At 43.5% G+C, this 12912-nt stretch overlaps 1 protein-coding gene across 1 annotated transcript in view; it reads left to right on the top strand.

The window, feature by feature from the left end:
* Positions 1-415: 415 nt before the first annotated feature.
* The window catches only part of LOC122025271 (ubiquitin-conjugating enzyme E2 variant 1D-like), a 29156-nt gene continuing 16659 nt past the window's right edge, over positions 416-12912 (top strand). Inside the window, exon 1 of the mRNA XM_042584053.1 lies at positions 416-608. Within this exon, the coding sequence (XP_042439987.1) occupies positions 572-608 (37 nt within the window). The 5' untranslated portion in view covers positions 416-571. The remainder of the gene's footprint in view (positions 609-12912) is intronic.

The raw sequence follows: 12912 nt of genomic DNA, 5'->3' as shown, positions 1-12912 counted from the left end.
CCTGTTCTTTGGCGCGAATACTTTATCGGATCATCGGATTATATGCACGGTCGGAGGAAAATTCCGCTCCAAGTTAAAGAAATCTCCCACTGATCAATAAATCATCTATCGAAGTCAAAACATCATCTCTATAGTTTTAGACCGGATCAATTATATTTACGATCGTGTTTGTGATTGAATCAGATGGGTGATTATGCAGGCATATAGGTTGATATTTCTATTCTTTACATACACCAATCCATCTTACAATTCCATATGGGTAACTCACCTGATGTGGCCGATATCTAGACGTGACGTGCGTGAACAGAAGTTTTACCTTTCACAACAACAATAATAAAAAAAAAATTTTAAATCGAGCGGCTCCAACACGGTTTATTTGATTCACGATTGCGATACAATTCCGATATCACGCGCTGCGTATATTAAAAGCCCAAGATCCGCAGAGCACTCCAACGCATCCTCCTTTGGGGTTCTTCCTGGCTCCTGCCAGACCATCTCCCGAGGCCGTGGCGCGAGGAGACGAAGAAGCTCGGGGTCGAATCATCCGTCGGCGGAGAACAAGTTGCTAGGGATGCCGCTCGGTGGTTCCGGTGGATCTAGCGTCGTCGGTCAGTCTTCCTCCCTTTATCCTAAACTAATAGATTAGGATTTTCATCTCGATCGGTGGGTATATGTTGTGTTTGGGACTCTCCTTCGAGGGCTTTATCATATATTCTTGATCGTAGGATTTGGTTTGTGATCCAAGGATCCGCGATGGGATCATAATTTGATGGATTTGTCAGCGTAGGAACGATTTCTGCTCTTTATAATTATTGCTTGCCTAGTAGATTTTTAGCGTTAGGTAGAATTTTCAATCCAACGTTGGATATTATGGTATCACGTTGATGATTTTACAAGTTGTGGGCGGTGTATAGCTTTGTAAGAGACGGATCGGTAAGGCTAACAACTGGTACGGAGCAAAAATAATCATCTTTCATGTATTTTTCAGAGAGATCTGAAAGATCCTCCATCAATACTATTTAGAGATCTCTACCTCATCCTCTGTAGCACTATCTCATTTATGCTGCTAAACAAGTAACTTTGGTCTTCCTTGCAGATGAAAGTTTGTCATATAGAAAAAGAACTCATGTGTTGTCTTATTAGATTTGACGTTGTGCTGTATTATATAATCTCATCTAAATGTTACCATCATAATTGTTCATATACCATTTTATATGCCTGAAACCCCTCTCACTGCTCATATACTACTACTTTATATGGCTGAAACTGGTCTCATGGAACAGATTCTCAGAGGAAACTCTGTGATTGACCAAACCTTATAGTAAATTCAAATGAATGCTAGGAAAAGAAAAGAATAAAATATAGGTAAGAAAAAAACTCATTTCTTTCTTCTTCTACATCAACTTATGGCAACATTGAAATTGTTTGGAATGTTGTCATATTTCCCCTGATGAAAATGCCTCACTTTCATCTCTCTCCTTTTTAATCCATAATCTTCTTTTAAATTAAACAACCTTTTGAACTCAATTCCCCATTTTTTGCTAATATTTTTTTTTCTTTCCTTTCCATGTTAAATGGATCAAAGTACTTTTGCATTAAAAGAGGTGATTTTAATAACACTTCCTAAAATTTTTCTCTACATCTTATTTGGATTCATATGTTACTTTGTGGTGTTGTAAAATTTGCTCGTAAGCAAATTTATCATCAAGTATCACTTGTTATTTTCTTCTCATTCTCTATGTTTTATAATTTTTTTTTTCTTATTGTAGTGGCATGGTTATGGGTAAAATAGGAAAAGATTGGGAAGAGTTTTAATGCAACACCATAATCAAATTCAAATTCACGTAGAATTTATACCAAATTGATATGATACTGGTGGATAACTATCCACATAGGGAACAGATCTCACAATAAGAAATCATACAAAGAGAAAAAGGTTTATTAAAATGCAACACGGACGTGTCAGGGGACACAGTCTGACCGTGTTGGTTGTTGGAAAGCTCGATTTCACCTTGCCAGGGCTAAGAATGAAGCATGTCTGTGCTAGAGGCCACAAGCTAGCCGTGCTAGTTGCGGTAACCCTCCAATACACCTCATTAGGACACCGAATGAAGCACATCCATGTCAGGGGGCCACGGGTTGGTCATATTCCTTACTGGTAGCTTCAATCATCCTTCTTCAAGGCTCAAAAGGGAGCATGGTAGCTTTAGTCTCTCCTTGTCAAGGCATAGGAAGGAGCATGATCGTGTCGGATGACACTGAGCTGATCGTATCTTTGGAAACTCTTGGTTGAAAACAACTCATCCTCGAGTTCAGAGCAGAGTCATCAAGATCAGAAGTCTTCAAGCGATTCAAGCGACAAGGGAAACACAATGTGCTCCTTGATCCTTCTACATTAGTCGCCCTGGGTTGAAATGAACTCACGCTCAAGTTTGGAGTAGGATCGAGTTTCGATCTATTGCAGACAAACTCTACTTTAGGTAGTTTCAAATCCCATTATTTTAGGTTAGTTCCGGTCAAACACTTCAAAAGATTACCCAAACTCCGAGTTACCACCTCGGTTTGATTATCTATTTGGAGGTGATAGGGGCTATTGAAATTTAGCTGTGTGCTTAATTTTCCCCATAGTCTCGAGGAATGATTGATAAATTTGGTATCACGATTTAAAGTGATGGACCCAATAATCCCATGTAAACACAGGATCTTCTCGAAGTAAAGATGGACAATCTGGACAGTGTCCTTAGTCTTCTAGTAAGTTGCGAATTGGATCATCTTTGAAAACCTGCCAAACACAATGAGGATAGAATCTGAGATTCATTGAGTGTGGGGTAAGTCCAAGATCAAGGCAAGATCGGCAAAAACTGCTGCTGAATGCGATTCAAAATTCTGTTTTCTAATTCCTTCCAACTTTTGATTAAGCAGCCAGTGACCATCCACAAACTTTGACAAAGGCGTATTCTTTAGCCATTTTACACCTCTAAGCTGATGATAAGCATCAATTTGTACATTTCCTTAATGAATAGGACTGGTTGATACAACAGCCTTCTCTATGAAGATGCTGCTCTCACATGTTGCTTTGGTTCATAAGCAATTCTCACTAATGCCACATGTTTGGCCCTACTAAGCATGTCTTTATAGGTTTGAAACTTTGAGCATAAATAATTTGCAGTCACTTCTTCAGGTAGTTCTTTAGTGTCTTTGATTTCGTTAGATATCTTTTCCAACGAGAGAAGCATCCCAAGTGTTTCAGAACTAAGCACCAACTGAAGGTGAGATACTGCCATGAGTAAGCATATCATAAATCCAGTGACTTTCCTCTTCTATGTTCTCAAAATCTGTTGGGGGTGGATAGGTAAAATCCTTAAACAACTGAATTCTCTAGGATTTATCTGTTTCTTTTTTAACCTCATCCTTTAGTGTCATATATTTCTCGGAAAGAACAAATTTAAACTCATCCTTCAATCCTTTTCCAGTTGTAGTGCCATCACTAACACTTTATGCAAGACCTTGCTTCTGTAGCATGAGAAGCACATAACATCACCATATATCTCTTTTGCTTCTTGTAAAGCAGATGATGAAATGCCTGGCAATTTGTGTGGTTTCTTCTTTGTTAACCTTTTCCATGTTGCAAGGTAACCAATTTTATCGACATCTTCATCCACAATAAAATTTGCCATTTGAACTTTGTTTCCGATAACACTTCCTATCTTTTGAGTAATCTTCTTCTTGTCGCTTGGCTTATTAGTAGGAGTTTCTTGCACCTTATGAGTATCAATATGATGACTACTCTCCAACCCGAGCATCTCCTTTGAGTCATCCTTGGGAATCAACAGACTCTCATGAACCACAAAGATCTCAAGGTCATCACCATAAAACACCTTGTCAACCTTATCATCGTCATAAAATGGATCATTAGTTGCCTCGATCTTGCCTTCCATGTCTTCCTCAATTAATAAATTGTTGCCTTGTGATGACATTCGGATAAAACACGAATCCTGAGGGTGAGCTGGCCGACAATTTTGGTTGCCCCTAATCATTAGTTTTCGGATCTGTGACTTTTCACCAACTAGGGCAGGTTGGGAGCTTGCATCTTTTCTCAATGTATGTAGCCGCTGAAACAAGGTTTGAGGGTAATCGAAGGGAAGAAAGTGACCTTTTATTTTTTTCTTCATCTTCTCCCAATCGGTGATATTGGCTTTGCCCTACCTGTGTGGTGAGCATTCCAATTGCTCCCACCATATGGATGCTTAGCTCCTGAGCTTGATGACAACTAATTTCACTTAACATGATATGATATTTTTTTTGTAATAAAAAATGATCTCCACTTTATTAAGCAATCAACGAAGTCCTTGGGTCGTTCCACACCAGAAAACTCAAGAAGTTCAACGGGAAACTCGATATCTCCATATTGTTCCTCTCAACCACGATTTTCATGCTTGCGATAGGAGTTTTCAAAAGTGGAAGCAGAGTTACGATAAGAAAATTTATGACCTTTAAGATCTCGCACCGTTAGACATCGAGTTATTTGTGCGACTTGTCTATGTAGATCTTCAAGTATCTCATCTTGGGTGCTACAATCACGGTGCGAGACTTTTTTGATAGAATGTTAATCTTGAGGGTGAGCAGGCCAACAGTTTTGGTCGCCCCTAATCATTTGTTTCTCGATCTGTAGCTTTTTACCAACTAAGAATGTTGGGAACTTGCATTCTGCCTAAATGTATATAGCCCACTAAAACAAGATTTAAGGGTAATCGAAGGGAAGAAAGTGACCTTTTGTTTTTTTCTCTATCTTCTTTCAATCAGTGATCGGGGCCTTGCCTGCCTCCCTCGTGAGCATTACAATTGCTCCCATTATGTGGATGCGTGGCCCCTGATCTTGACGACAACCAATTTCACTTTTACACGATCCAGTATTTTTTGTAATAAAAAATTCTCTTCACTTTGTTAAGCCAATCAACTAATTCCTTGAGCCGTACCACACCAGAAAACTCGTAAAGTTAAACTGGAACCTGATATCTTCATGACTTTTATGATTGCGATTGGAGTTTTCAAGAGTGGAAGCAGAGTTACAATAAGAGAACTTACAACCTTTAAGATCTTGCATTGCTAGACACAGAGTTAATCTTGCGACTTGTCTTTGTAGATCTTCAAGTATCTCGTTTTAGGATGCCACAATCACGGTGCAAGGTTTCCTCAGTGGAACCTACTTGTACCAATTCATGAGATCTAGAGCTCTTATACCAATTGACGCTGAGCAGAACAACGATTATTTTGTGAGCAGTTTTGATTTAGTTGATTTGACTATAAATGCTGGAAACAATCTTCTAAAACTTGTTGATTTAGAAGAATATCAGGAAATAAGGAAAAAACAATAAACGACATGCCTAAAAATATTATTCATCGACAACTTTCTCTACATCAACCCAAGCAAGTGATTAAATAGCCTAAAACCCCTAAAAATTCAAAACTAACAAAAGAAACTTTCAAAACCCTAAACTAGGTCTCGCGACGACCTAGTTTACTTGAAATGCGGTTGATGCGATGATGAAAGGGGACCCCACCAGTAGGTCAAAGTAGAAGAAAAGCAGCCAAAGTCCCAGCCTCGGAAGCAAACCAATTAAGTTGAGCGACACATCGTTTGTCCGGACGGGCATGACCACCTGGTTGGTCCAAGCCGTGTCCAAATGAACGCTCTAGAAAGATCGTAATTACGGCTAATAGCCAAGCAGTAACTCCCTTAGACTACTACCCCTGAGTGGGAGACATGTATGGTCAGACAAAGGGCAACCCTTCAATAATAGATGGAAAGCAGGATAATACTCTGTGCATTATGTTCTAGCGGGGATTACGTGGCCGAGAAGCGATTGGCCGACCGCGTGTGGACCCATTAACTATCTTGTCATATTTTTTTTGGAGTTTATGCCGCTGACAGTAGAGCATGTCTAGTAGGCAAATCGTACTTTAGAAACTTCCAGGCTGTCACATCAGAGAGTTGCATGACGGCTTAAGGAATGGTGTTAGCGACACTTTTTGACTTGTCTTTTCCTAGGACATCTAGGAAAATGTGTCTAGGCTTTGAGAGGCGTGCACGAACACTACAGTGACATTATAAAAGGAGGTTCCCATTTACAGGTAGAGGTATGCGCAACTTCGTTTTCTACGCACTTTTTCTACAAACTTTTCTACACACTTCCAATATGGCTCTCGGGGATTACTTCCTCCGAGCCACTTTGCAGGAGGCCCGACCGACGGTGACTCTAACCGGGCTGGAAAATTGCACGCCCAACGGTTAGAGATTCACACCGTCGGATGCAGTAGAGCAGCAACAAAGGGACCAGACAAGACTTGGAGGGAGTGGAAGTCCTTCACGACGATGCCTTGATCATCAAAGTTGTAAATTGTTAATTATACTATTCACCACACTTTTGTGGATACAGGCAGCTCGGTAAATATTATTTTTAAGAAGGCGTTCGACCCATTGTAAATTGGTCGCGGTGAGTTGTAGCCTATGACGACTCCCTTGTACGGGTTCACGGGCAATGAGATATTGCCGATCAGCCTAGCTAGGTTGGTCATATCCCTTGGAGAGGAGCCGCTCAAGAGGACAAGGACGACAAAGTTCATTGTGGTGGACGCCCCATCCGCCTACAATGTCATTTTAGGCCGACCAGCGCTGAACGAGTTTCGAGCGGTCGTGTCCACGTTCTGCCAGAAGATCAAATTCCCCGTGGATAACCTGATCGGAGAGGTCAAGGGCGACTAGTTGACGACTCGGTGTTGCAACATCGAAATGGTGAAAATAGAGTCACGAGACGCGTAGAAGGCTCAACGGCTGGAGGTAAACGCAATTCAGGAGGAGCCTCCCGCCCTAGTTTATGATGAGAAAGAAGAAGTCCAGGTGCATTCCAGCCGGTCGGAAGCCACGACTTTCATCGTGACCGACTTTTAAGCGGAACAGAAGTAGGAGCTAGTTGCCTATCTGAGGCAAAATTACGATGTGTTCGCATGGGCGATGCACGAGCTCTCAGGCATTTCACTGACCATCGCCCAGCATGAGCTACATGTCCGGTTGGACGCAAGGCCGGTGAAACAAAAGATAATCTGAGTGGAAGTAGACAAGATGCTAGAGGTCGGCCATATATGCGAAGTACAATTTCCGAGCTGGCTAGCCAATGTGGTGTTATTCTCTAAGCCAGGCAATAAATGGCGAGTCTGCATCGACTTTGCGATCTAAACAAAGCCTGCTCTAAGGACTATTATCCGCTACCATGCATTGATCAGATGGTGAACTCCACGACAGGCTACGAGCTGATCTGTATGCTGGATGCATACTAGGGTTACCACCAAGTCCCGCTCGCTAAAGAAGATCAGGAGAAGGTCAGTTTTATCACGGCCGATGGGACCTTTTGTTACAATGTGATGTCGTTCGAATTGAAGAACACGGGAGCCACATACCAAAGGCTGATGAATAAGGTGTTTTGGGGGCTGATCGGTCGGAACATGGAGGTATATGTCGACGACATTTTGATAAAATCTCTCCAAGCCACTGATCTCTGTGCAAATATTGAGGAGACATGCCGAACGCTAAGGAGGTATGAAATCAAGCTCAATCCAAATAAGTGTCTGTTCGAAGCAAGGATCGGATGTTTCCTTGGTTATATTGTGACCGAGCGGGGAATCGAGATGAATCCAAGCAAAGTGAAGACGCTCTAAGATATGCCCCTCCCCGCAACCTCAAGGAGGCTCAACTGCTGACCGGACGGATAATAGCGTTGGCGAGGTTCATCTCCAAATCGTTCGACTGGAGCTACCCGTTCTTCAAGGTTCTACATCGAGCTACAAAATTTTAATGAGACGCCGAGTGTGATAAAGCGCTGGAGTTGCTCAAGAGCTATCTAACCTCCTTACCTGTATTGACAAAGCCCATCACGAGCTGCTCTAAATGTACTTGTCGTCCACAGAGTAGACAGTTGGCTCAGCGTTGGTTTGACAGAATGGCGTTGAACAACAGCCGATGAATTTTTTGAGCCATATATTAAAAGATGTTGAATCCTGCTACACCTGCCTCGAGAAGCTGGCGTACGAGCTAGTCCTCGTCGCTTGAAGGTTACACCCATACTTTTTGTCGCATTTTATAATTGTACTAACAAATAACACTCTAGGGCGGGTTCTTCTCAAGACTGAGGCATCCGATCAGCTTATCAAGTAGACCACAAAGCTAAGTGAATTTGACATACAGTACCAGCCCAGATCGGCGATCAAGGTGTAAGCCTTAGCCGATTTTGTGATGGAGGTATAGAATGCCGAGCCGGAAGCAATTTGGAAGATCTATGTGGACGGACTGTCCACCAGGCAGGGCAGCAACATGGGCATACTTATGATATCACCACGTGAAGATCAAATGCAACTATTCGTTTGGCTGGACTATCGGGCCATGAACAACAAGGCAAAGTATGAAGCGTTGATCGTCGGGCTGCAAGTGGCTCGACACGTAGGAGTTACTCAAGTTATTATCCACTTGGAATCTCAAATGACGGCACAGCAGCTGTCGGGGACTTTTGAAATAAACAATGTAAGGCTAAGGTTAAACGCCGAGGCGTTTGAGAAGTTGAAGGCCAGATTTCAAGAAGTAATTATCCAAAAAATTCCCCGAGCGGAGAATTAGTATGCGGACGAGCTGGCAAAATTAGCAAGTTCCTTAACCCCTCTAGTGCTGGATGGGCCGGTCGAGCAGGTATTGTTGGCTCATATCGAGAGACCGGCTGAAGGAGGGATCTCGAACAACTGGAGGATGCCTTTGATTGAGTTCCTCCGGTCAGGCAATACACCAGCTGATCGGGAGCAGGCTCGACTGCTGAAAAAGAGGGCCGGACGGTTCACATTAATAGGAGACCACCTGTATAAGAGAGCCTTTTTGAGTCAACTGCTCAAGTGTGTTGGATCGGAGGACATTCAGTACATCTTATAGGAAGTTCACTAAGACTCCTGTGGCAATCATCCGGGCGGATGCTCTTTGGCAAGAAAAATCCTACTGGCAGGGTACTTCGGGCCTACCTTGCAGGCGGATGCTGCCTTGACAGTGTCCACCTTCCTCCCTTGTCAAAAGTACCAGCCTCCCTTGTTAAAAGTACCAGAATATACCGCACCGGCCGACTGAAGAATTGAAGGCATCCATCATGTCATGTCCGTTCGACCAGTAGAGCATGAACATCGCAGGACCTTTCCCCATGGCTATCGGTTAGAGGAGATTTCTACTTGTGGCAGTTGACTAGTTTTTCCAAATGAGTAGAAGCTGAACTGCTCGCCAAGATAACCGAACAGATGGTTATCAAGTTTTTGTGACAAAATATCGTCTGCCGGTTCGACACCCCTCTTAAACTAGTCTTTGACAATGGAAGACAATTTTAGGTACGAACGCTCAGAGAGTGGTGTGCCAGCTATGGTATTACATAGGTCTTCACTTCAGTAGCTTACTCTAAAACAATGGGTAGGTGGAAGTCACCAACAGAGAAATTCTTAGAGGCTCAGAGCTCGGCTAGATCACATGGGAGGAAGCTGGGTGGACGAGCTGCGAAGCATAATATGGTCTTATCGCACCACTCCTTGAGAAGCCATTGCATACCCCATTCCACTTGGTGTACGGAGGAGAAGTAGTGATGCCAGTCGAGGTTGGCATAGAGTTCGATCGGTGACAACTGTACGATGAGGATAATCTCAATGGTGACTTATGGAGCTAGATCTGATAGATGAAGTTAGAGATAAAGCCATTGTCCGGCTGATGATGTATCAGCAGAGGATGAGAAGATGAAGCAAAACTACAATCGATGAGCTATTCCTAGATCATTCTAGGTCGGTGACTTAGTTTGGAAAAGAGTAAAGCTGGTCGGCGACGTGACCAAGCTGGAGGCGCCATGGGGAGGGCCCTACAAAGTGATACAGAAGCTCAACTCGGGGTCATACTATTTGTAAGACAAGATCGGAAGGAAGCTCGATCAGCCATGGAGCGCAAACCACCTATAGCCCTACAGGGCGGGCTAGTAAGCGTGCAATAAAATTGATGTAGATTGTAAAGCCATTTATTCTATGAATATAGGGAAGTTTAAGCAAAGATTTGCTAAGTGTCAAAGACTCTCGGCCCGATCGGGCGAGTTATCATCGAGCATGCTCTCGCGCCTCAAGATCAATAGCCACGAGGTTCAGACCGGGCGTGTCAAAGATTCTCAACCCGATCGGGCAAGTTGTAAGTTAGTATGCTCTTGCGCCTCAAGATTAATAGCCACAGGGTTCAGACCGGGCTCATTAAAGACTCACGAGTCGCTCGACCGTATTATAAGCGAGTAAAGCCCTCTCGCCTAAGTGTCAAAGATTCTTGACTCGATCGGACGAGTTATAAGAGAGCATGCTCTCGGGCGTTGAGATTAATAGCCACGGGGTTCAGATCGGGCGTGTTAAAGACTCACTAGCTGTTCGGCCGTGTTATAAGCGAGCAAAGCCCTCACGCCTAAGCGTTAAAGACTCTCGACCCGATCGGGCGAGTTATAAACGAGCATGCTCTCGCGCCTCGAGATCAATAGCCACAGGGTTCAGACCGGGTGCGTCAAAGACTCACGAGCAGTTCGACCGTGTTATAAACGAGCAAAGCCCTCGTGCCTAAGTGTCAAAGACTCTCGACCCGATCGGGTGAGTTATAAGCGAGCATGATCTCGTGCCTCGAGATTAATAGCCACGGGGTTCAGACCGGGCGCGCCAAAGACTCACGAGTCGCTTGATCGTGTTATAAGCGAGCAAAACCCTTGTTCCTAAGTGTTAAAGGCTCTCGACTTGATCGGGCAAGTTACTCGTGCCTTAAGATTAATAGCCACGGGGTTCAGACAGGGTGCGCCAAAGACTCATGAGCCGCTCGACTGTGTTATAAGTGAGCGAAATCCTCGCGCCTAAGTGTCAAAGACTCACGAGCCGCTCGACCGTGTTAAGCGAGCGAAGCCCTTGCGCCTAAGTGTCAAAGGCCCACGAGTAGCTCAACAGTGTTATAAGTGAACTTAATTCTCACATCTCGAGACTCTTGAGCCGCTCGGCTAGGGGCACATGTTAGGAGAGAAAGAATGCTAAAGTGCCGAACGGGCATGCATTATTGATACTTAGAAATTTTTAACAAGCTGCTCGTGGAGAATACAAAAAACTGATAAGAAGATCGAAAAAGAAACTAAGCAAGATAATCGAGCACGTCGTCCGGAAGCGACTTGGTGATCTGCTCCCTCTTTATAATGTGGCTCGGCAGATCAGGGGAAAGGTAGTCGTCGTCCTTCAGCTGGCGGAGGGTGCCGTCGATGCCATAGTTGAAGAGGCGGAGAGTCCGGTCGGTAAACATCTCGTTGAAAGCGTCAGAGCAGAGATAGTTTACTCTGAAAGATTCCAACCGCCCGAGCTCCTCCTCTTTATACTTGTTAAAGGCCTACTTGGACGCCTCTAACTCAGCTTTAAGTGCAACTAGCTCGACATCTTTCTCATCAAGCTAGACCTTGCTCGTTGCCTACTTTGTCGTTCGGCTAACTTGCTCGGCTGCCAGAGTAGCTTCTGCCTCTTTAAGATTCTAGGCCAAAACTCGAGCCTCTTTGCTTTTCATGTTAAGGTCTTCGATGGCTCGGAGTTTCCTAGCGTTGGCGGAATTTATCTTCGACTCAAAATTATGAGCCTGCTTGGTTAGCCGGTCGAGTTGGAGGGCTTGCTCGTGATTCTTGTTCTTCTCCACGTTGAGCGCCCGTTCGGAGCCCAGTAGCTGCTCGGAGCTCTGCTCCAAGTCTTTTTTTCAGTTGGGCAACCTCTGTCGTGAGTTGCTCAACCTCAGCCCGCGAGGTGTAGGGATGTAATCGAGTCGAGCCGAGCCGAGCCGAACTTTTGAATGTTTGAGTTTTGCTCGTTTATAGTCAAGCCGAGCTCGAGCTTTATTTAACGAATATATTCATGGCTCACGAACTTATTTGAACTTTTATCGAGCCTAAACGAATTTAATAAATATAAATTATAAATTTAAATATTTATTAAAAATTAAATTATATATTTAGAAAAAATTATAATATTCTTATTAAAATTTATAATTTTATTATAATAAATAAATTTCATATATTTGTCTATATTTTTCATAAATACAGTGTAAAATCTATAAATTCAATATCAAAACTTTATTTTTTCATTTAAAAGTTGATTCATGAGCTTACTAATGAATATGTTCACGAGTTAACGAGCTGAGTATTATGAAGCTTTAGCTTGGTTTGTTTATCTTAACGAACCTCATTAAACGAACTCAAACGAGTTTTTATCGAATCGAGCTTCGAATAGCTCATGAGCGGCTTGGTTCATTTACACCCCTAGCGAGGTGTATGTTTGGCCGGACGGGGCTCGCAACTGTTGGTTCTCATGCTCCAAACATGCTAGCCGTTGGCAGATTACCAAGCTCTCATCCTAGAACTGCAAGACAAAAGAGCTAATTAGTTCCGATCGGGAAATGCAGAGAAAAGACTTAGTTAAAATTTATCCAAGTGGATTTCTAAGTAAACCCGTCGGCTAACTCCCTAGGCGGAAGGGTCATCGCTCTGCCCTGGCATCTGCCCATGTTTGGGCTAGAGGACCTTGGATGATTATTTAGTGTCAAGGGGAGTACGGTTCGGCACCATCCGGGTGATGCCACTCGTCAATGGACAAGCGAAGGATGACCTTGATGCTTTGTCGACCGCTCGGGGTTGATGGCTCTGAAGTGGTCGAGCCCTTAGACTTGACATGAGGGTGGATTGGATTATAGATACTTGGCTAGCCGAGTTGGTGGGCGGAGGAGGCAAGAAGGTGATCGACGATGTACGTATTGTTGGTGCAATTTCTAGTAGGTCAAGGTTGACCTAGTTGACCAAGCATAAACCT

Source organism: Zingiber officinale, chromosome 1A (assembly GCF_018446385.1).
Source record: "Zingiber officinale cultivar Zhangliang chromosome 1A, Zo_v1.1, whole genome shotgun sequence".
In the NCBI taxonomy this organism is placed as follows: Eukaryota; Viridiplantae; Streptophyta; class Magnoliopsida; order Zingiberales; family Zingiberaceae; genus Zingiber; species Zingiber officinale.
The sequence above is the reverse complement of the archived record's forward strand: the minus strand, read 5'-3'. Positions and strand labels throughout refer to the sequence as shown.